At 35.4% G+C, this 25277-nt stretch overlaps 2 protein-coding genes across 4 annotated transcripts; one reads left to right on the top strand and one right to left on the bottom strand.

The window, feature by feature from the left end:
* Window positions 1–1348: 1348 nt before the first annotated feature.
* Window positions 1349–5885, top strand: LOC107191391 (protein smoothened). Its single transcript, XM_015580423.1, has 8 exons — window positions 1349–1510; window positions 1720–2037; window positions 2369–2809; window positions 2876–3048; window positions 3137–3477; window positions 3664–3865; window positions 3944–4114; window positions 4194–5885. Exons 2-8 carry the CDS (start codon window positions 1720–1722, stop codon window positions 5476–5478), a joined length of 2931 nt encoding a protein of 976 aa, XP_015435909.1. The 5' UTR covers window positions 1349–1510; the 3' UTR covers window positions 5479–5885.
* A 1444-nt stretch (window positions 5886–7329) lies between these two features.
* On the bottom strand, window positions 7330–24168 carry LOC107191402 (androgen-induced gene 1 protein-like). Of its 3 annotated transcripts, none has more exons than XM_015580444.1 (6): window positions 24153–24168; window positions 23929–24099; window positions 17172–17339; window positions 8864–9001; window positions 8405–8622; window positions 7330–8112 (listed from the first exon to the last, which is right to left on the bottom strand). In XM_015580444.1, the coding sequence occupies exons 3-6, from the start codon at window positions 17325–17327 to the stop codon at window positions 7914–7916; spliced, it is 711 nt and encodes a 236-aa protein (XP_015435930.1). In that variant the 5' UTR covers window positions 17328–17339; window positions 23929–24099; window positions 24153–24168; the 3' UTR covers window positions 7330–7913. The 3 variants fall into 3 exon arrangements, with proteins under 3 accessions (XP_015435930.1, XP_015435939.1, XP_015435921.1); XM_015580453.1 differs by having other exon boundaries at window positions 23929–24076; window positions 24153–24162; XM_015580435.1 differs by lacking the exons at window positions 23929–24099; window positions 24153–24168 and having other exon boundaries at window positions 17172–17490.
* Between the last annotated feature and the right edge of the window lie 1109 nt (window positions 24169–25277).

Below are 25277 nucleotides of genomic sequence, written 5' to 3'. Positions count from 1 at the left end.
ACATTGGATCCTGTTCTAATAATTCTTTTTCTTTTGAAGTGCTTAATAACTGTTTCATGCTCTTGATTTTTTTTTCCTATCACAAGATTTTTTGCCAGAGAGTCTTCACAATGCTTTTCAGTTTCACCTTCCGTGGTGTGTCACTGGTATTTTTCTTTTTAGGTAGTTTGTCATCAGAATTTACTTCAAGCTGTCACTTATTTTCAGCCGATTCAATTGGCAAAACAATACAATCTGTTTCAATAAACAAAATTAAATATTACGCTTGTTAGTTATAAATATAATAGAGAAACATCATTCGTTGGAAGGTTTATCTATTGTTGCAAGAAGAGACATGCTAGTTTGAAAGTTACTCCTAAGACAGTTAGTATAAGTGCACTACATGTATATTTTATTACCTGTCAATACATCTGTGTTATCTGCTATAAATGGTACAATAGCTTCTAATGGGTCCATTATAGTGTTGGAACTAGTTGATGGCCCATCAATGTTTGTAACATTGATTTCTTGTTGAACTATGGGCATAACACGTGTAGCTCCTTTTACAATTATAGATGGTACTGCATCTGGTTTTAAACGTTTTACATACATGCCAGGTCTTTTTAAGTAATCATCGGCAGTAAAATGTAAACTGCAAACGGTTGTGTACTTAGAAGGTTTGTTATTTTCTTTTCCCATTACTTCCAACCATTTCGAACAAAGACTGAAACTGGTTAGGTTAGGCTTCGTATGATATATAATACACCATTAAGTACCTTACTTATATGCATTTTGTATTTTCTTATCATACTATATTCTTAATCCAATTAAAGCAAATCTTAAAACAAGTAGTATCTTATATAAATTTTTTCAAAAATCTTATCTAAAGAATTGGATGTCACTTCCAAGCTTGCAATACTGCTGACAATTCGAAAAACCGCACTTTTGACGCATTTTTAGCTCCTGCTTAATCGTTCACATTAATATTTTACATTACTCAAATTTTGTTCACTGATAAACAACAATCACGCTAAATAAATCTTTGGAAAATCTTACCTGATGCTATTGACGCTATTCTCCACACAAATACTACCAACTACTCACGCTATCCGTTTGTACCTATTGGCAAATGGCCGCCGTGCTTCACTTTTGTACGTAACGTACTATTGTATGTTCGCAGTCTAGTGTATTATATAGAAGCTGTGGGTATATCGAAGCCGGATTCTCGCGTTGTTGCCATTTTTACCTGCAGCACGGCTAGTTACTATTTAGAGTCGGCTGGGGCCGTGCATTCGAACACCATCGAACACCGGAAAGAGGTATGAACGAGCTGTTGGGTTCGTCGTGGGTGGTCGTGGGTGGTCTGCGAGCGAACGTAACGTGTGTGTGGTCCGATCCACTCCGAGCGTTCGTATGCTGAATGCGGCTGTCGCAGGCGTAGAGGATGCAAGACGCTTTGTTCGAACGGACCGGAGAGCTTTCTCCGTGGCGGAATATAATCGGCGTCTGGTCTTGAACAAAGGGTCCAAAGGTATTATTTTTATTCACGAAACGCATTCGTTGTTTATTTATGCTGCGTGCGTGTTACGTTTTGTTTTTAATAGTGCCGATAGTGTGCCGGGAACTCGCGCATTAATTACAAGATCCAGCAATGAATTACTATAAACTAGTACAGTATTATCGGTTGCTGAACATTATAATTAAATATAAAAAAAAAATAAAAATTTCTTTTTGTTTTAGATGACATTTCTGGTGGTCTATTGTTTTCTAATCTTCCATCAAATTTCGTCGGAATTGTCGCACGGTTTCGCTGGAAATTCCAATGATGAAAACAAAACATGGAACAGCATGGAGTTAAGTCCCAGACACAGGATCAAGGACTCCAGCTACCTGTTAGACAGGTATCCTATAAGGGAATTACCATCTGATCCTTTGAATTGTCGAAGACCAGCAAAATGTGTGGAGTTAGAGAAGAACACATGCATGGGTACAAGATTACCATATACTTCAACCACATTAGATCTTATACCTGAACACATAACTCAGGACATGATAGAGGTATATTAAAAAGAACATAAGTAGTTTTACATTAAATTTATACTTCTTACATGGTTTATTTATTGGGATCAAAAGGCAAACCAATAAAAGAGAAAAGATACTTTTTTCTTTTGTACTTATGTACCTGATGGCTCAGGTATAAAAGGGCCTTATTTAAAGCCATCTCAGGTATTTCTTAGCTTCAGCAGTTCTTATACCCACATGATTTACAGTTATTTTCCTTTGCAATCTTCTTTGAAGTAAGCTTTTCACAATTAGTTATGATTTGTTAAAGAAGTATCTGTCTATCTAGACTTGAATTGTCATAACATATTGTTATTTTATATTACAGGAAAGATTGCATGTGTTACAAGCATTAAGACATATACCAAAGTGCTGGGCAGTTGTTCAACCCTTGTTATGTTCAATATTCATGCCAAAATGTATCAATGATACAGTAGACTTGCCCTCTCAAGAAATGTGCAAGATTGTTTCGGGACCTTGCAGAATTGTGTTCAATCAAACGATATGGCCAAATTTTATCAAGTGTGAAAATACAGAACTGTTTCCGAAATTATGTAAAAATGATATTAGAGAACTGAAATTTAATATTTCAGGCAAATGCCTGAAGCCTTTAGTTCCAACCGATAATGCACTTGCAATCTTTGAAGGAGTCGAAAGTTGTGGAACACAATGCAATGACCCGCTGTTTACACCGGATGAGCACAAGCAGATTCATTCCTTCGTTGCTTGGGCTGCAGGAATCTGTGGTTCATTCAACTTGTTTACAGTTGTAAGTATAGCTAAAAAAAGGAATTTCGTCTGTATAAGTCAATCTCAAGCATTCTCATCATTTCAGGTAACATTTTTAATCGATTGGAGAAGTGCAAATAAGTATCCGGCATTAGTCATATTCTATATAAACTGTTGTTTTATGGTATCTTGCATTGGTTGGCTTGCACAATTCATGTCAGGAAGCAGAGAAGTGATTGTATGTCGTAAAGATGGAACATTAAGAATGAGCGAACCTAGGTAACTACCAGCTATATGTACAACAATTTCCTGTACGTTTTTAAGATTGTCAGATTAAGCGTTAATGAAACTACGAATGTACTTTCAGTGGGGAAAATTTAATGTGCGTTGTAGTATTTGTTCTCGTATATTATTCTCTTACGGCAGCTATGGTGTGGTTTGTGATACTGACATATGCCTGGCACATGAGTTTTCAAGCACTGGGCAAAATTCAAGACAGGATCGACAAGAAGGGTGCTTATTTCCATTTAATTGCCTGGTGTTTACCACTTGTCCTAACTGTTACTATCATGGCATTAGGGGAAATAGATGGCAACAGCGTGACTGGTATATGTTTCGTCGGTTACGCTAACCATACAATTAGAGCCTGGTTTTTACTTGGTCCTGTGTTGATTGTTTTACTAGTTGGAGGATATTTCTTATCCAGAGGTAGGTTTTATGTTTATTTTTTCTTTACATGAACTTTTTATTTTGGGTAATGAGTTCTTTTTGTTTTCTTTCTATGCTTTCCTAAAGACTGTAGTCTGTAAGTACTTTCCTTGTTTGATGGCAGTAATTGCTCAAGACTCAAATCCTCTTTCAATAAGAACAGATTTAATATTGTAACATTTTTAGGGTTGATTACCCTGATTCGATTGAAGATTACCAGCCAGGAAATTATATCCGAAAGAGCAAGCGCCAAAATACGCGAGACTATTGTGCGCATGGGTCTATTTTCAATTTTCACGTTTGCTGCGGTTCTGGTGACATTTTATTGTCATATTTATGAATTCCAACATTCCTGGAAATGGCGTCAGAGTTTCAGAAATTATATGATGTAAGAATGACTTTACTGTCACGAGATTGTAGATAAAATAAAAACTCTGCTAATCTTCGTTGCATTGGTCATCCACAGATGTGCAATAACGACAAAATGCTTAGACATTTCTGAATGTAAAATGGAGGTCCGACCAAGTGCCGCAAAAATGCAGTTGCACTTACTTTTGCCTTTTTTCTCCGGTATTCTCATGTCTTCCTGGGTTTGGACTAGTTCAACCGTAGACACATGGACCAGGTTTCTTAGACGGTAAGACTCTACTTTCTTTTTACACTCATCTACTAAAATACTATTTTCTCTGCTACATTGTTGATCTATTACTTCTCAGTACTTTCAATTGCGAGACTGAAGAACCAATCCGACTGAAGAAACATAAAGTAATCGCTCAAGCATTCGCAAAGAGAAAAACATTTAATAACGCTGGTCGCCTGTCCATCAGTTTTCACAATACACACGAGGATCCGGTTGGCTTGAACTTTGATCTAAATTCTGTGGCCTCTCAAGATTTCAGTTCGACATGGGCTGCCGCTTTGCCAAAATTAGTTACACGTAGATGCGCTTTGGTAGGTGGAACAGGTTCCGTGTCCAGCAACCGAAGGAACTCTATAGACTCTGAAATCAGTTTCAGTGTGCGCCGAGTATCGGTGGAATCCAGAAGGAACTCTTTAGATTCTCAGATATCTGTGCAAATAGCTGAGCTAAAGACAACACGAAAGGTAGCGAGCAGTTCGCGCGGTCGGCGTGTAAAACGCCGTCGAGACTTCAGAAAGTCAAGATCAGGGAAAGTGGGCCCGTTGTTTAGAAGAGGTAGTACCACGTCACAAGAAAGTCAACTTGGTGCACAGATATTATCAGCATTAACTATAGGCGGTGACTCGAGAGTACCAGCGATTCAGGTGCCGAATATGAAGAGACGATCGGCTATCACTGGCTTGGACGAACGTACTTTGAATCCAAAATTATTCGACGGAAAGAATGTGAACACACTTTTGCCGTTCTTATTCCCAAGACACAGCAATAGCGAAGACGCCAGCAGCGAGAAGCAACACCAGGGGTTCACAGGAAAGGACATAGACATCGAAGGAGGGAACATTGAAAAGGATGATCAGGAGGACCAAGAAAGCGACAGCGATGAGAGTCAACTAGAGGAAGAAACGAAAATGTTGGAGCCTGAGGAACCACACGAGCGTAGCAAGAGTAAAACTAGCAATAAGAGCTCCAAAAGTTACGAGAGTGTTAGAAGAAGTAGAGAGGGTCGTAGGAGTAAATATTTCCTCCAGGATGATAGCATTTTGAAACACCTGTTTCAAGAGTCCAACGATATTAAATTGAAAAACGATAACGATATAATAGAAGCGTATAAAAAGGCTGGAATGGGAAACTTGGCGTCTAGTCTTAACTCGTGTTGTCCAGAGCTGACGCGACTGAAACAGCCAGATTTGCAGTCCGCCACTGCTCGAGAAATGGCGACGCAAACATCACTGCCGTTAGACATTTTAGAAATGGAGGAGTTGAAGCAAAGCATCGACGAAATCATCAACAGTCGGCATTGTAGTTCGAAAGGAACACAGATTTCGCCACAATTAGGCAAGAGCAAAAACATCGCCGTGTAACTGACTACTCCGAAATAGATTAAGACTCGACGAACTGTTCCTCTCAATATTTTGTATTAACTGCGCTGCTATTTCCTTTCTTAATTACTACAGTGAATCTTCCTTTCCTGACTTTTACCTGCGGTGACAGTGTTTTCTATCGACGAAATCGAATCCGTACGACAGTTTAATTAGTGCCAAAATCGTATAATATTTGTAGTTTTATTTGTAACTCGCGATTGTGTATATTTAAACGTGCAATAGAATAACCTCGATATGTAAATAACTCGGATACAGCCACGCATTTTATAACTTTTATACGTTTTATTACTGTTGAAATAGAAATAAGATCTCGATCTAATAGTAAAGTAAAATAATTCGATATCCATGACACTGAGAGTACACATGTATCACAACAGTCTTTTTTTGTATACAGAACAATTTAAATTTAGCTTTAATATTGTTATGTACATTACAGTTTTGCAATGTGTACATCTTACAGTACTTAGATTATATACAAATATTTTTTACGAACATTTTAGATTTTTTATTACTACCTATCATGATAATGGTAAATTCGTTTAAAATTACATGAAATACAACATTTGGAGATAACAAATTCTCTTACAAACGAATAATTAAATTTCTAAAGATTACTTTAAAAGCATTTATCAGCAATTCATTTTCATAAAAAGTAATTTTCTTCCCTAAATATGACGTATTAAATGTCAAAATGCCACCATTTGTTAAGGTATTAATTAATAATTTTGCAAAAATAAAAAAAACTTAAATATACATAAGTGCTTTGATTTTTGCACTCTATTGGTAATACCTGCAAAAATTTACTTTAAGATTCACTACACATGTAGTGTGAGTGATATAAAGAGTGTTGACTGAATTCTCTAAAGATAATAACACCAAAAAATATTAGAAGATAAAATTAAAAGAAAAACTAGTTGCCTTAGGATCTTCAAACTTTCAGGCATTAAAAAAATAATGAAAAACACATTTAAAATTTTCCAATTTTATGTAACAATATGTTTCGATATCATTAATATTCTGAAATATATTCATTCACCACGCTATATATGCCTCACCCTTTATAATTATAGAAAAGGTCTACCCGTTATCGATAATTGATACCCAAGGAAACTGTGTCCGTTCTGCTCTAAATTATCCATAAAAACCGCAATCCCACATCGACTTACACCATGAACCTTAATTTAACTCAAGTCCTTCGAGTCTGTTAACGGATAAATATCGCATACTTCCCAAATTGACAAACGTCCATCGAAAGTAACAATTTTTATTCAACTCTGTCCAGAGATAACAAAAAGTATTAACAAACTCTGTACTTTCCATCGGCTAAGTGTCTTATTTTTGTACTCTATATAAAAAGGGAACTGTCGAACTTGATTCTGCGAGTATCTGCGAGTGATTCGCCAGCAATAGCGACAGAAAAAGGTTATTTCGCTTTAAGTGAATCCTCCATGCTCAAGCTCACGACGGCGTCATCACCCCAGTGAATGAGATTACTGATTTCTCTGATCGGTCTGCGATATCCCGGTCCTCTTGCTTCATCCTTTCACGCTTTCAAATCTGGTCCGACACTCTCAGCTACGTATTTTTTTCCTATACTCGGTACAAATAGATCCCGATTTTAGTGTCGAGAAAAAGCATGTAGAGAATGAGTCTATAACATACGCTCCCAACACGCGTGTATCATACATAATATAATCCACACATGTAACCACAATTTGTTGTTCCTCTGTACCATGTGTCCTTCGATTTTCATTTTTAATTCATTTATTTTCGTGTTTATTGTCATGATAACAAAGGTCAATCGACCGTACAAAATGTAATTGTGTATTGCATCGTGTGTACGAATTTAACTTCCACCTTTAAGTGTCAGAACGTTATCTCAGTATGACATTGCATATTAAACTAATATTGTTTAAGTAATATTTATTCGAGACTTGATACTTTTATAAGTCATCCGGGTTTACTTCACATGCGATAAATGTTCTAACATTTCTGGGCAGGAGTGTACGTACATGGTGTTTTCTATTTATTTACATCGCTATGAACATTAGGCACTATTCAATGTGTAGTGTGTCGAGTTACAATTAGTTTCCCCTTTTGCAACGCGTATATGAGAAACAAGCCGCGCAAGGAATCATAACCTACATGCTTCAGCGACCCAACCCTCGCGAGCGAATAACCGAGACTGCATTGTATCGTTTCTTGAGCTTTCCATTTGAAATACGCGCTTCTTTTTGCATGCACGTTACGAGCGTATTATATTTTCAAGTGATTCATCCGAGTAACACGTGCATGCTGTAATGGGGTATGGAGAGGGTAGAGAATATTTTATTTAGTTTTGTTTTATTCACCACCACCACCACCTTGGAGGAGGTCGAATGTGATCGAAGGCAGTATCTAACCACCGGGCGAGGCTACTTGCTCTTGGCATGAGACTTTTGGTGTTTAGTGTATTCGTTACCCCAAATTAGGTTATCCAGTGTCTGTCCAAGGAGATACAGGATTACAGTGAGTAACACCGCTGACGCCATGAACATAATTCGCAATGGCACTGTCAGCACTGCCATTATGGGATACACCCAGATGCCACTCTTGTAATAGATTATGTGCATCCTGAAATACATATTCGTTAATAAGGTTGATAACAGTTAATTTGATCAGCTCGGCAAGAGCACCTAATCCCAGATAGCACATGACGCCTTGAAAACGCCCCTTTTACGGCTATTTTAGGTCTAAGGAGCCTTTAAGACATCTTCAAGGCGTCATGTGCTATCCAGGATGAGTCCTAACTTTCTAAAAAGTGTTAGTGCCTATAATTCAATTTACTACAGGCATCATGGTAATGCCATGCATAACTTTTGAGAAATCTACGTGTTATACAGATTTAGTAGTAAAATTTCCATACCAAATCATGTAACAGCTTAGCAAGATACAAAGTCCAAACAGTCCATTCGATCGACTTGGGTATTTTCTTGGCGCTAGTATTATCTCTATCATCGTCGAGACCATGATCATTGTGTGCATTAAATGATTTAACCACCATGGAAAGTAAGGGTCAACGGCTTTTGGGAATACTAATTCGCGATCTACGGCCATCAATCCCCAGAACACAATTCCTACAAACTGTAACGTGAACCAAGGACATAAAGTATGTAAACACGAGAATCATTATAATAGTTAGATATCCCAGATAACACATGATACCTTGCAGACGCTCATTTTACACCTATTCTATGTCTAAAGCGCCTTCAAGCCGTCTTTAAGGCGTCATTGGGCGTCATGTGCTATCTGGGATTATAGCTGGTATTTTCGCGAAATCATGCTTCAAGTGGAAGGTCATTTATTTCGTATGGTGAATCCTTACCATTGCGACCGGAAAACTGAAGGACGCAAACGTATAATCCTTTAGTTTCCGTATAAACGGCGGTTTCTTCGGATTTACAGCATTCGTGCCGAACCAATCGTTCAGCATACATATGAAGAAAAATACCGCTTGAATTATCTGAAACATGTAGGTGCAAGCATTACAACATGAATTAACGGCGAAAGTAATGCAAAATTCTTTCATTTAATTTCAATAAAAGAAAAAGATTTCACTTAAAACCCTCAACTGACTTTTTGGTTGTGGTCACCCAGATAGCACATGACGCCTTGAAGACGCTCGTTTTACGGTTATTTTACGTCTGAGACGCCTTTAAGCCGTCTTCAAGGCGTCATGTGCTATCTGGGGACGGAAACCCATGAGCAAGGTGTCATTTTTTAGAGAATCAATAGAGAAGTGTATCAACATTAGTGGTTTTGTGCGGAAACCACAGGTAATTTGAGAAAATATTTTTTTTCCTTAAACTGTCTCTAACCAACACAGAATCAGTTTGGAACTTTTCGGGACATTCTTCGAATGAATGCTGTTTGGAAATTTACATAACTAGTTGTCACAATAATATGGTTAGGCTGAATCGCGAGGAAGAGTTATGTAAATACCACGATTTCATCGGTGAGACAATCTTGCAAGTCCGATGCAAATGTTACACAACCAAGTAATCTTTCTTGAAAATTGATGTTAATATTCAAGATCTCATTACTACATTTCTTTCTGTGTTTTACGCATAAAAGGATGTAAAATAATTCCAATTACGAATTGCTTGAATTTTGCCTTTAGTGAAAAATCCTAATTATCACACTTGATTATGAAATGTTTTTATATACCATCTCCAAAAAAATCGAATTATTATGCTTTAGATATACCTATAACGACCAAAAGTTATTTAAATGCACTCGCAGGATAAGTACTCGAGCTCCGAAGTTTGGACCGAGATCTAGATAAAACTTCTTTATACTTATGTATAATATGCATTTGGCATACTATACTTTCATACCGAGCGGGGATTATAGTTCCACCAATGTGGGAACTATAATTGTACATCACACGTGTACGAAGAAACAATATCGTTCGTTGATGGTGCAGGTGAGTGAAGGTACAAGATAACTTGAATATAGTTACTGTATTGTAAAAAAATACGAATCCAAATTGCGACCGTTACGATATACAAAATACTACGTTCTCTGTCTTTAAAGTATTACTTATTTCATGACTGCTTGATGATATTATAACTACGGTAGTCATAGCTTATTTATATCCCAGATAGCAGAAGACACCTTAAAGACGCCCATTTTATGGCTATTTTAAGTCTAAGGCGCATTTAAGCTGTCTTCAAGGCGTTATTGGGCGTCTTATGCTATCTGGGATTAGTCAGGTCACACGACCATGAACGGATTAAATATGATTTTCCTACAAACAATCAACATCATTGGAAAACGTATTTTTACTGAAAAATTGAAAAATGGTATTTCTTCAGACTCAGCCCAGATAGCACATGACGCTTAACGACGCCTTGAAGGCGACTTAAAGGCGCCTTAGACCTATAATAGCCGTAAAATGGGCGTCTTTAAGGCGTCATGCGCTATCTGGGGACTATACTGAACGTGACTATACAAAATGCATATATGCTTTGATAAATGTTTTTTGCAAAAGGAAAATAAGATTCTAATTATGAAGTGTAGTGTCAATTATAAGGAAAACATTTCAAGTACTAACATTCAACATTCACTTGGTCGTAGACAAGGTACATGTGTGACGCGTGCTGTAATTTGGAGATGACATGTAGTAGTGCTCAAGTAATTGAACTCGTCACTCTTCTCTAAATTACTTAGCTCTTGCAGTTGAACGTGAAATGGTCATGGGGTCATTAATTGTAAACGAATGGCCACAATAATATGTAGTTTTTTGATTCATATTTGTACCAAATGAATTAATTGAATCTTTTTCTTAAAATTAACTAAATCCTGTTATTCGAAGAAAATAAAACTCTGCATTACTTTTATATAGGGTATTCATTAATATTTGATCGTAACATCAGGAATGAAAGGGATGCACAAATATTGTTAATAATAATTAATTCAATTATTAGAGTTTCTGAAACGCAAACACTTCTAATTCGAGGGAAAGGCCAACATTGAATAAATGTTCATACAAAATATCTGGTATTACTCCTACGATTAATTCATTCTTCAATTTACATGTATCCGTATACTCAAAAATCATCTATGTACTTATACTAACGGGGTTCATTAATTAAATTCTCTAAAAGACAATTACTCATTATTATAACAACTCTAATTCTCCCCAGTTTTCCTAATCAAGTATAGAAACCGTCATTGCATAACACCGTAATAAGGACGTGGTACAATCGCTGTTATAATCATCGTGCGGTCTACGCAAAAAAAAAAAAAAATATTGTAATGATACGGTACAGTTCATCGTAACCACTAGTCATAAAACGTCAATTATCGAACTTTTATTTATTTATCGTTTAATAACAGCAGATTTGAAAAAGAACGGGTATGCAAATTTTTTCACAAATTACCGACTACCAAGATCAAAAAGGACAACGGTCAATTTAACTGTGAAATTTATTCAAAGTTGCTACCTGGTTGCGTAAGATTGGTGATAGTGTCAACCATCCAATTACATAAAAATCTACGTCATTGCATATCGCAATACTAACCGCGTCCCAGAATGTAAGAAACTTGAATTTCCCGCCGTAGCCGCTGAACATTTTGGTAACCTGGTGTGGCACGACTACGTGCATGTAATCGTAATACACTGCGAAAGTGAATTGCACACACGAGAACACGTGGACTACAATCAGTAGACTGTCCCGCATCTTAAAGGTGTCTCAGATTTCCGTGTTCTGAAAATGGTTCAACCACTTTCCATAACAACGATCGTTCAATCAAGAGAAATGTACGAGCGAGATAAGTACTCGTTTTGTCGAAATCTATTGAAAAAAAAATAGGAGACGATAAGTAGGAATAAACTCTGGAAAATTAGCTAAAACGCTCTTAAAAAAAACTCTTGTCCTAATGTCAAAGTTTTCAACAGTATTAAACAATTTCGTTGATACAGTTCAATAAAAGCCGTTAGTCATTACAATATGTCTTACTATCTTAATGTCGTCTTTCTAGTCCATCAGTAGCATGAATAAGACAGATAAGAAGAAAGGACTGACTGGTTTACTTGGTAATTACACGAGCATGAGAGCATGTCTTAATATGTTTTTCTTTTGGATAACTCGTCTTCATGATGGTGAGACTTCTTTTCGCGGCAGCAAACATCGGATCGCGAATTCATGAATTTAAATATAGAACTATTGTCGCACAAAAAAGACTTAACACCGTTAGATTTTTATACTTGGATATACTTCAAAACAAATGTGTACAAAATTAATGTTAGGGATGTCAGGATCTAAAACATCGCATTACCGACGCAACAAAACGTATTTCATTTGACATAGTTCGCAACGTCTTTCGTGCTACACTGGAACGTTGGCAGCAGTGTTAGATAGCAAGCGGGGTTAAATTGACATCGTTAAAAACCACCTTGTACATATACATATATATGCAATATATTTATCTCATTTCAGTCGTATCATTCTTTCTTTAAAATGGATTGAAACTTTCCGAGCACCTTTCTTCAATAATAAAATACTTTCAGATATGTATGGCGTATGGCAATATTGTGAATTTATATTAATATTTAATATTACTGAACATTTAATACTACGAAACATTTTACATGGTATATGTAAAATAAAATGTAAGTGTAAGATGAAAAAACTTTCACATGAGCAGGTGCACATTATGTTTACAATTTACGTAACGAAGTTGCTCTCGAATTACGTGAATTGTACGTAACAAAGTTGTATCACATGAGATACTGTGTTGAGCTGTAAGTGTAGCATTATTCGCACCTATACTCGACCGAAAAGTGTTTTTTATACACTTTGAATGTTCTACTACATAATTTACTCACATAATGTATAGATTAAAAAGTATATGCACTGATAAGTAAATAAACACACATTTGCATTCGACATAGCATAAAATAAACTAAATAATGCTTAGTTATTAAGAATTCGTGGACTATTAATGATTACAATAAAAGTACATAAAATTGCACTTTTATATTCGTTCCAAAGCATTCCTAACTTTTATATATGTTATATTTTTAAATTTATATTTCATTTACAATCAAACGTAACTCTTTGTAGTGAACAAAAATTGTTCCATTTCGACTTTTGATGAATTTACCGACAAAAATACAACATGTATTAATTAAAAGATCTCTATCAATAAAGCAGTTTTATAAAATTATTTTGTTGTTTTATAAATGTATGAATATAATATGGTTCACGATTAAAGTCCACATTTTTCCAATAATGTCTGTTCCCTAATCTGACCATTGATATAAAAAAATAAATAAATTGACATATGTAATTTGAACACTGAATATCCCAATGCATATTTTATTCTTCGATAAAAATATTAAGTTTCGAAGCAGGTAAATGAAAACAAAAGTCCGTGAAGTACATGAACACGAGAAATCCAATTTTAATATGCTACTTCACTGTCCAGAAACGAATAAGAATATTTTCCAATAGATGTGTACGTTCTGTCAAAAGTCATCTAACAGTCATCTATCAACGGATGTCGTTCGTCGATATAGCGTCCACGAGTCGAGATACCTTCGTATTTCGGAAACAACCGTTTCTCATGCGTTTTCAATTTTTAGTCGATCCACGAGTCGTTCTATCAATTACGCGTGTGTTGCGATGAAAATTCGCCACTTTTCACAGAATAACACTTCGGTTTTTTCGAGCACATGTACGGCCCGCGACAACAGTATCGACCGCGACGATGGTCTCCGACTTACTAACGGATAGGCGAAAATACAGCCGAGAGAACGAGGGAAATAGTTCGGCATGTGCGTGAGTCTGCAATCCAGAGGAAGCGAGATGGCACAAGAGATTCACGCTATTATGGGCGAAAGTACGACCAGACAGATGGTTGGTAGAGAGGGAGGAGACGAAACCGTATAGGCACTATAGGCACGCGAGGCGGGAGAAAAATCCGATGGCAATGTGTGTGACCACAAGTTCGTTACTATCGCGTTCGTTGTATCTGTTATACTTGGCAAAGATAAATGTATTGTGGCCGTAAAATGAACTCCGATCTAACGTACATTACTCATGTTTCGGATAAAATAATGAACAGAAATACCGAGTGTGAAGGGACTTGTGTCTCACTTAGTCTAAACTTTGAGTCATACACTTACTTAAGTTTTTACTGTTTGTATACAATCTGAATGGAGGTATTCACGTAGAAAAAGGAATGTTGCAAATTGTAAACAAAGTTTGTAGTTTTCCTGTTAGCAAGAAAATTACAATTAGATATTGGTATTATTTTTTTCAGTGGCTAAAATAAAATCATATTGCAATTCTATGCCCTGATATTAACAGGACTAACACGTAAGCATTGGCGTAATTAGAACTTTTTTTGGAGGGGCCCAAGTCCCCCGACTTTCGCCCATAACACTCCCCATCAGGCATCTATGTAATTTGTACCACGTGTGTGGGTTGCACAAAATAAATTTACACATTTTATATACACAATAATTATTTACAAATTTGTTTAATACTAAAACTTAGAATAGAAGAATATAAATTTAATTCTTAAAAATAAGAGAAATTTGAGATTGATTAAAATCAAGAGTATATTAGGTATATGGAGATACCTATAATTAAAATTTATCATATATAAGTTTCAATTTGCTGTTTTTTTTTCTGCAAAAGTATTTAGCACACTCTCGAGCGCTAGTTCCCTTAATTGTATCCTACCCTTCAATTGATGTTGCAGCATTATTAGTTACGTAGAATGTAAAAATTAAATAGCTTAATTCTAATACAATTTTACTTAATACGTTAACGTAATGAGAATTGTATTGTATTTTTTCTATTTACTGGCGTTGCGTATTGCATTTCGACCCATGTATTTATTTTTTATAACATAAGATTTTACTAACTGACGAATTTTTTTTTTATATATTTCCATAACTTTCAGACTACCTAGTTACGTCAATGCATGTAACGTGTCTACAACAGCATTATGTATGTACATATTATATTCATATCGTTTCCACAGTTCATAACAACAGATCGTGAACAGTGATTTAACTTTTTTTCCCAAGTATAAAATTAGACGTGACAACATACTTGAAAACAATACTCGATGAACTTCTTTTTATCGTCACTATGTACACGTACCTCATCTTACGTTTCCGAGAATACTGTCATCAGGAAGAAAATAAGTAGAGAGTGTATGATGTAGCGTGGGAATAGTACAAAATGAATGTACAGATATAAGATCGTGAAAAGTAAGAGAGAAAAATGCATACTTCTAGTATGGTACGTACTCTCAAACGTATACGTTACGTATGTGTAATAAGAAGGTACCGGAAGTGAATGTGTACGCTGTTGTCGTAAAATATTCGTAATGCGTTACGTCTGTATCATCAAACAACTACAGGCAAACTTGTTTCAACTTGCGCTTTCTAATTGAAGTTTAAATGTGTGGGGTCCTTTCGCTGAAACATGTCGCGTGTTTACACGGCAAGAGACGAGAGATCGAAGACTACAGGGAAACGATTGCTGCAACGCCGTTACGTGTTTTTCGCTACGCACTATATTGTACGACAGCTTATAGCATACGCGTAGAATCGTTCGAACTGACTGGTCTAAATATCCCTACCAATTAATTTTGACTAGATGAATATCTTCCCCGTAACATTAATGGTGAATGGTCAAATTCTGGAATAATAAAAATGAGGAAATCTCTAGGTATTTTGTTGAAGTAAAAAAATTGTAACAATTAGTCTTTATTCCCGACTGTATGTAAATATGCATATCGCACACATGAGACAAAAGTGACACAACTAAAAAAAAACAGGTTTTAAGTTGTCTCACCTTCGTTACAAGTGTACGATATGAATTAATATGCCGTAAATAAGAACGATTATAGCTGCAAATTGTTCAGCAAATGTTTAAGGAGATATACGAAAAGGAAGTCCAGTGAACACGTTCTATTTTATATAATATGATAACCATTACATAACGTTGACTGAATTATGGGGCCCAAGGAAATACCTTTGCTGAAAACCAATGTAAATTCTGATTGGATGGAAAATATTAAGTCGATGAGTAAGGACTTTCGCTTTCTAATAAAGATAAAAAATAAAATCAAGCAAATTACAACAATAAAAACACTGCGTTCAATAAAAAGTGAATTTTAAATAAAGTAAACGTTAACTTTATTTTTAACATATACTTATAAGATCAGGACTTTGTAGAATATATTCATTATTTAAAGAAATATTCAATACAGTTGTTACTCCCAGTGGTAATTCAACTGTGACCCTTGCAATTGGTAGACATTGAAAGTTTGTTTCGATTCAGATGTCACTGCATCGAAAACAATGAGTACTACAAAAGGAGTGTTATTCAACAGAGAACTCTGCAGTATACCATACATCAATCACGAATACGTGTGACCACATACGATGCACATATACAGAAGCAAATCTAATATTGCTTGCGAAGTCCGTACACGAGTCAGAGATAAATATGGCGCCATCTACCGACACATGCTCGACATTGTAGATCGTAACGCAAAACACCTTACATATTTCTAGCATTTAACAACCGTTTAACAAACGACAAACTGTTTCATTGACAAACTAAATAAAGCTGACTGAAAATAAGTTAAATTAGTATTACTAATACTTATTTATGTATACATGAATACAATGCGTGCGTAATAATTGGCAAAAAATATGATTATAATTCGTAGCACCTAAACGAAATGTCACGTCTGGTGCCGGTTCGAGCACCTGTGAATTAACAAAAATTGTGTTTCAAAGGTTATTTCACGAAGAGTATTTATAGCAAGTAAAAAAAAGTGTTTGCATTTGTATTAATGTTTTAAAAAATTTCATTACTCTATCTTATCTGTAGAGAGCTTTCAAATAACGTATGTATTTCGTGCTACTTGTATATGGTTCGTTCTATTCAATAGATTGATTATTACAAGACTCTAATGTGTAAATACATTTTCCATTCACTGCATACGTTTCTGCAAAGTGTAGTAGTCAAGCTACTTTTATCACTTCAAAATTGTTTCAACGCGCCGTAATTAGCGTAATGTCAACGTTTGGTTGTTTAAAATTTGCAGAAGTAAAATCCTGAATACTACCAAGGGAATGAGAATGTGCGACTTACCACACCCCATATCGTCAGGTATTTCAATTGTCCTGGATTGTACTTTTTGAACGCAGACATCTCAATGGGTATGCGAAGCTGGAACCCACTGTACGTCGTGAACACATATGTCAGGAACATCGCCGTGTGGAACAATTGGTTTACTGTATACGCCATGTTGCCGAGCCGCTGCAAAACAGAAAGCAATTTGTCAAATGGATGCGTCCATTTCAGGCAAACCCGTCTTTTACTGAGCTTGTTGCGATTGCTTCTGTAGCCCCCCATGTTCCCTCTCGGGTTTTCGGTTGTGATGACGTTGTAGGTTAGGTTCAACTGACAATCGGCAATCAATAGCCCGAATGGGTTCTCTGCCATTGTACGAAATAATATTTTACTTATTTTCTACCTGCAATGACGAATACCGGTACGTTATATTTTGTTGATGTCCTTCAATAAAATATAATCTAAGATATGAATAATATCTTTAGTAAATTATTTAATTGAGAATTTTTTGAACTGAATATTATTTTTTAATTCACACCGAATATTGAAATGCATTTTGTTTGAAATATTTAGGCATGTTTAGCATATCACTGAACCTACATCAAATTTTCATCACAAATCATTTTTTAGGGGGAATATTTCCTCAAATTTACGAAGATTTAAAAGTATATATTAAAAGTATATATTAAAATTAACAGGTGTCGTATTAGCATTTACCATCGATGGCTGGACTTCGAATTCGATACAAAATTATATACTTCTAACACTTCATTACATAACTCAAAATTTTGAATCACATAATTATACTTTAAATTTGCAACATTACTAGAAACACACAGACATAGATATATTCAATGTTCAGTAGGTATATTAAGTTCATTAACAACGTGAGGCTTAATCACAGAAGAACGGGCTCGTCTTTACTTCGGATAATGGTCGTAATCTTGTAAAAGCCAGAAATACACATAAGAATGGTGAAATTAACTGTTATGACAGGAATGAAGAACTTTGAACAATATGAGATAATACGTAAGAAATGTCACAATGTAGTTGCTTCACGTTCAATATCTGTCAGAGAAGAAAGTATGACAATACAGAAATCTATAACCCCGAACACAATGCCCCTGCGACTAATACAAATGGTAGATCCTCGTTGGATTTAATTTACATTATGTTTAAAAGATTGAATCTATTGCATACGTCCTTAAATACTGTATTATGCCATGGACATGTGCTGTAGAACTTAAATGTAGAGGAATGATACTTTGTACAAGCTCTACTAACACTAAGAGGATTCGAACCATTTAAGAGGGTAGTCCCATTTCGATGGGTAAACAAATTGTTTTTTTTAATCACATTTTCTTAAAGTACAACATTTCGAACCTACGTAAAACTCTAAGCCTGCATTCGACGAAATGACAAAGCTACAACGATTTCAAGAAAGCGCTGCACAACTAGAACTAATTTAACTGCTCTTTCTACGGTAAATATTTAGAAGAGGGGAGACAGTTCCGATGACCTTGACTTGACAAAGATATATCTTCAAGGTCACCCTTCTTAGTGACCCTTAGAAGTTTCTAGTCGTCTCCCATTATTTGTTAAAAAGTAATACTTAAAGTACCTTAATACTTAAAAAATACTTTAAATACCTGGCATAAACATTATATTAATAGCATATTTGTTTCCTTAAGTGATTGCGTGGGCAGGCGAGAGACCTCACCCCGGAAAAAATCTAACCCAAACCTAATCTGACTTTGTTTCTGATTAAATTAAAACGAAATTTGGGTTAGTTTAGGGTTAAGTTTTTCTCGGGGTGGGAGTGCAGGGAGCTGTTGGGGTGCTGGCCGTCCACGCAATCATTTAAAGAAACAGATATGCTAATCATATAATGTTCGTTGAATGTCATAACAGAGCCATCCTCTCTTTTAACAGTCGGTTTTATGCAGTTCTCAATTAATTGTTCACCCATTCGACACCGAGCATGTGTCTTTCCATTTGAACCGAACAAATTGAACTTTGATTCCTCGGTGAAAATGACTTACACTGTTCTTGCGTCCAGTTGATGTGATCTCTAGACGTCTTGACGCGTACTTTTTACTCAAATTCATTGATTGTTCACAGTCAAACTGTCTCAACGTAAATTTTTGTATTTTCAGAATACGCTAATAAGAATCTATAGAATGATTAGATATTTCAAGCTGACAACGATCCCAAACAAACGTCGTGACATGCGAAAAAGTTCATGAACGATCATAATGTTAATGTAATAATGTGGCTGGCATAATCCCCAGATTGAAACCCCATTAAGACATAGTGGACTGATGTAGAATGTAGAGAAAGCAGTTAAACAAAAAAAACGGTCAATTAAAATAAATTATATGAAGTCGTCCAAGCGCATGGACCATCACTTCTGTTGAACGTTGTACCGACTCCTCTCGATTATCGTCTCGAACTCGGATGATGGGGATAACCAGGGCCAACCAGGGCCGTTCCTGAGTTGTTGACCGCCCGGGTGCTATCGATAATTTAATATTATTTAATTAAGAATGTGATATGCAGTCTTTGGTTTTGTATCTACATATATACATAGTTTTTAAACATTTATCATTCAAAAGGAATATTTCTTCATTTATATTTTCATAAAATGAAACAAAAATCCTTTAAAAAAAATTGTTTTATTTATAATTAATATTTTATTCCACATATAAGTACAAAACTAACGTATAATGGTTGTAATAGTGATGTTATAGTTGATAACCAGCTACCATTAATTACCTACACGAATTTAATCTAATAAATATGGCTAAATATCTTATGCTATTATAGGCTGTCTATACTCATATACAAGTGATGTTAAAAAAATTACATATAAAATTAATTTGATTGAATTCCATTTGTCTAAAATTTTCAGAATCATAAAAAGTCTTGATTGTTATTTTTACTAACCAAAATTTTACATATAATAAACGATATGCGACCGTTCCTGGATTTGGTCGCCCACGTGCGGCGGCACCTTTTGCACCCCCGCCAGGAACGGCCCTGGGGATAACGCCTGGACATTGGACAACAATGGCGTAGAACAAGCCAGATTATAATCGAGAGGAATCTGTATACACAAAATGTTAACAACTATGATGCTACGGGAAATATTCTTGAAATAACTGCTATTGCGTTCTAAACGTGATGTCGAGTCACACTCGACATAAGACCGCAAAAGGTTAATTTGAATCAGTCCACGCAGAAGTAAATTCAATAAACAATTCGAACAAATACAACACGGATGTTACTCTTACAACTTTGCAGACGTTTTACAACCGTATTGTAAACAAACGTGTTATCATTACGATAGATCTACAATCTGTGAATGAGCGTCGAATGTTTGTGAGATAATAGGAATGTTAGTTTTCGACCTTCAACGTTCATCATCGAAAATGTAACTACTTTTTCAATTTGTTACAAAGCGACGTGTGGTCTGTCGGCCATCACAATTTCGTGACGTTCTTAATGAATTCGCTGATTATCATGCAAGAATATTTCCAGGCTCGATTATGGGAATTGTAATTTCTAATGTGTATACTGTATACACGACCATTTTCTTCAAATTCCTCGCGTTATCTCACCTAACATGAATTCAGTTACTGTAGATGAACACTTTTATAAATAACAATTTATTTCTATCTACTACATATTCAGCAGTATTATAAAACTTTACAATTCTTGCTAAATATAAGAATTGCTTATATTTACGACGGAAGTTGCTCCTCGAAGTCAATGACTAATCGTTAAGGTTAGCACATTATCTGCCCCGATTATAGGGGTCACAGCCGCGATGACCCCTCGCGCCGCCCGCAGGGCAACCGGGCCGAAGGGGTGGTACTGGAGGTACCACCTCTCGCGGTCGGCCCACGAGAAGACAGCGTCGAGACATGACCCCTCGGTGCTGTAGGTAGGAGGTGGAGGGACGGCACCACAGCTGTCTCGGGGGGGGGGAGCAATCGCTACCCCCCTCCCCCAGGGAAGGGCCCTCCCTTAAACACCTATAGGGAGGGCATGTGCGGGGCTGGTCGTGGTCATGCCGAGCGTTCCCGTTACCAGCCCTACGCCACCGGGGGGTTTTTACTGGGTGAAACCCCACATTGGCCGTCTCCGCCCCCAGTGGAGGCGGTGCATCTTTATCAAGGTTCCCCCCCCCCCCGTTAAAAAAAAAAATTATCTGCCCCGATAGTCATCCATGACCTGCGGTATTAAATTGTACGAAAAAACATTCTATTTTTAAACGGTAACATTTACAATGTTGCAAATCTGATGTGTTGTAATGATTCAAAATAATGCGTGATCAAGTCAGCATGTAAACATTTATCCTTAATAGCAGAAGTTAAACAGACGTATTTTATTATTAATATTGTCCCAAAAATCAAAATTTTACGACTCGACATGTTATTTAAGGATATTATTGGAACGATATAAATGGAATATACTAACAATTTCTCGTGGATCACGAAACGAACTATCATTCCGCTGTTCCACTGATATAATGCCAACATTCATGGTTTGAACTTAAGTAACTTACAGCGGAGGTATTATTAAGAGTTAAGTAGAGTCAATGGATACTGATTACAGACAACTGACCTAAGCAACCACTTTCAACGAGTGTTAATAATATTTACAATATAATAAACAAACATTAATAATATTTTCAAAATATTATTTATTAGTTATCGGTGTTAAATATTAGTCATAATTAGATTGCAGATTTTATACATTTGTAGCATAACGGAACATCTGAAATGCATATGAAAATAGAACATGCATCGGGTTTAATATATTTTTGATTTTATTCTGACAAACAACTTCAGAGAAAAAAGAAGTTTTTACTTTTAATCCTATCTTTAAACACTACTTAACAAATCTGAACCTTTTTCCTATCTTCCTAAGATGATTAAAGTTTATCGCAGTGTTTATTCTATTTGCAAAATAGTAGAATCGTTAATACAATAAACAAATTTTCGTTTGATTTCTGTTTCTGTAAATAATATTCGATCCAGTAATGATTGAAAGTTTTTAAACGTTATTAACGCTGTGCATACAATGGGACGTTTTACTGCAATTTAAATATGTATCATCTCTGAAGACCATTGAAATAAAATTACATTTTCTTACATTTCCTTTTCTCCGTTAATTAAGAAAATATTTTGCTGAAGCAGAAACGATCGTAACGCAATAAACATTGTTTCAGTCATGTACTGATTTCAAATTAGCAATGAATCACTCAGTCATCATGTTGAATATCAAAATCTGGCTTCAAGATCAGAAAAGTTGCCGATGTCACTGTCAGAAATAGTTGTACATTCTAGAATCTTGTTAATCAAAACAATGACGTAAATTTTGTCTTCTTAAATCAGATAAAATACAATTTTAAAGAAAGTCAATTAAACGAATACAACATTTCTTAATGTTTTTAATACATATGCAAAGAGACTGATAAATATTAGGTGCAAAAGGTGTGTTGATCTTGTACAAAATTTTATTTCGAATGCAGTTGTAAGGTTATCATATATGTGTTGCTTAATGTTTTCTATTTTCGTCGAAATTCCGTTAAAAAATAATGGAGTTATAATAAAAACATTGTCGAAGTTTTGAAATGTCTTCTGAAGGAAGTTGTTTACTTGTCATATTTTATTCATTAAATTAAATTAGTTTTCCTTGGAAATGCGATAATAACAGATGCTCTTTAAAAGAAAAATAAATCGAATTTTTCCTATCCACTCTCGACGACGTAAATGTGAACATTGTGCAAAGTAACAGGCCACAAATTATCCTCGAGTTACTCCGAGAAACGGTATTAGACTTCTCGACACTAACGAGCAATTAAACTATTTTTATAGATAAATTTAAATGGATTTATAAATTATAGTGATCTAGAAATCAATTTTATTTAACTATCTTTATAAAATCCATCTAGCAATTTAATATCTGTCCTGAGGGGTGAAATGTAATTGTCGAGCATTTTATCTTCAGCAGCAGTGCCATTAATCCGAAATTGAAACAACTGAAAATCGAATTATAGTATTATAACAACGCAATTTTAACGAACTACATAGTGGGACTTTTTGTCCGTATTACGTAATACTTAGCTTCCTTCAATTCTGTATATAATAAAATGTATGTACAAAATTTGTATTTCTCACTACTCAGTTCCGTCTATCTACTAGTGTAATTGGACTCAATTCTCGCATCGTCTCGATCGCACGTTCTGCAGAGTCGTGCAGATTCTTAGACGTGCAATAGGCGTTTCTAAGTTTCACACAAGAAATTATAATGGGATTTATTTAACGGCATTAATGTTTCTAATATACATCAATTAAATAATAAGAAGTGAAACAAATGGAATGCTTAAGTAAATAAAAAGATAATGAATTAATTACGTAAAATACTGAGAAATGTGATGCAATATAAGTGTGTTTTATTTGACTCGTGGAGGAAATCTAACGAATTGCAATATAAGTGCAAATAAAGTGAACAGATCCTAGTTTGACTCCAGTTTCTGTAAACTAACTCCCAAAAATTTATATTTGCATAAAAATCCGCAGTCTACTTATTACTATTTATTGTATTATTAAACGTGTGTCTGTTTCCATAACAGAAGGGGCTCTCTATATTTTGTCAATTTTGTAGAGCATGAAATATTTCACAGAAAGTACCACAACAAATTCCCTTCACAAACAAAAATTCGACGAAAATTCTACTGTTTATGTATTCCTATCTGGACACTTACCTGCAAGGATACTGCATGTATGCCAATAAGTTGAGTGAATCCGTGTGCACGTACCGGTGGAGCTATTCACAATAACCGCACCGTGGATAGATGGCAAGCCTTGTTGATCCACGAAGAAGAACAATTTCGACAGAAAACTGGTCACGAACTGACACCAAACATACCTTACGACTACACTGCATGATGAGTGAGACGAATTTATCGAAGCTCTAGGGAGCCGTTACCTGATTCGTTGTTGGCCAATGTAAATCTTTGGTAGGGGCGCTTGTTATCAGTATGGTCTTCACTCGTGCACTTCCCCCTCCACCCCAACTAGAGTCATACCAATGAGGAAAAACGTTTTCTGGGTAAAGTACGAATGTTCGTTAGAAAACAATGATTTTTCACGCGTGACGATGGAATAAGACTAAATCATTAAGTCATGGACGGTACTCGAACCTTACACTCACAACTTGACGCTCACTGTGACTCGGTTTATAACCGAATGAGATTTAATAACATGTGAGATAAGTTTGTTGCGACACTATGCAACGTTTCTGTTTTATACTATGTATTGCTTTAACGCGTTGATGCATAAATTTTGTAAAAAACTTGTTTACATGATGCGTGGTGTTAAAATGTATTAATAATGACTGCCAATACAGACGTAAGTTTTTATTTTCATGAACGATATGCTAATCGACTAAAACCAAGTGCGATAGCAGTAGGATATTTTACATACTTTGTATTACTGTATGTTTGCTTATACTTATCGTTAGTTTCGTATTTTTAGGTACGTAAAATTGTTCGGTGAATTATGAGTGCCGAAAATGTGGAGCAACAAATATTTTCCGACACTCACAGTAATTATATTAGTGCACATAAACTTTCACTCTGGTAAACTTATGTAATTCCTCCAGTTACTTCTGAGATTAACTTATTAAGAATAAACTCTGAGAAACAAAAGCATATTGATGTGGCTCAATTCTATTGTTTCTAAGTTATGAGCTAAAAACATCAATCAAACTTGACTTTGTCACTACATTCATAAAAATGTGATAAATTATTGTTCAAACATAAACTTTGTACACATCATTGAACCAGTCTTGAAATTCAAAATATACTGACAATAATAAAACTATATACAAGATCCATTTAAAAAAATTACGTTTACAATGAAATCTCTTGTTAACAAAAAACCTGTATATGCTTGCACCAAACATATCGTATATACAGGGTGTTAATAGAAATGCGGGATGGAATGACGAAATTGCATTTGAGGTTTCGTTTCTGAGTTATTAATTGTTAAAAATATTTATTTTATACCGAAGACGACTTGTTAAATACGTTTCATAATAACATTGTAATTT

This window comes from Dufourea novaeangliae, unplaced genomic scaffold, assembly GCF_001272555.1.
Source record: "Dufourea novaeangliae isolate 0120121106 unplaced genomic scaffold, ASM127255v1 scaffold11, whole genome shotgun sequence".
Classification (NCBI taxonomy): domain Eukaryota; kingdom Metazoa; phylum Arthropoda; class Insecta; order Hymenoptera; family Halictidae; genus Dufourea; species Dufourea novaeangliae.
This window is presented reverse-complemented; position numbering and strand designations above follow the sequence as displayed.

Coding starts and splice junctions, on each gene's coding strand:
- LOC107191402 (XM_015580435.1), bottom strand. CDS start 17,435: ATGGGGGGCTACAGAAGCAATCGCAACAAGCTCAGTAAAAGACGGGTT. Junction 9,002..17,171: donor ACCTGACGATATGGGGTGTG/GTAAGTCGCACA, acceptor TACATGTTTCAG/ATAATTCAAGCGGTATTTTT. Junction 8,623..8,863: donor TCAGTTTTCCGGTCGCAATG/GTAAGGATTCAC, acceptor TTCACGTTACAG/TTTGTAGGAATTGTGTTCTG.
- LOC107191391 (XM_015580423.1), top strand. CDS start 1,720: ATGACATTTCTGGTGGTCTATTGTTTTCTAATCTTCCATCAAATTTCG. Junction 3,049..3,136: donor TTAAGAATGAGCGAACCTAG/GTAACTACCAGC, acceptor ATGTACTTTCAG/TGGGGAAAATTTAATGTGCG. Junction 3,866..3,943: donor AGTTTCAGAAATTATATGAT/GTAAGAATGACT, acceptor GGTCATCCACAG/ATGTGCAATAACGACAAAAT.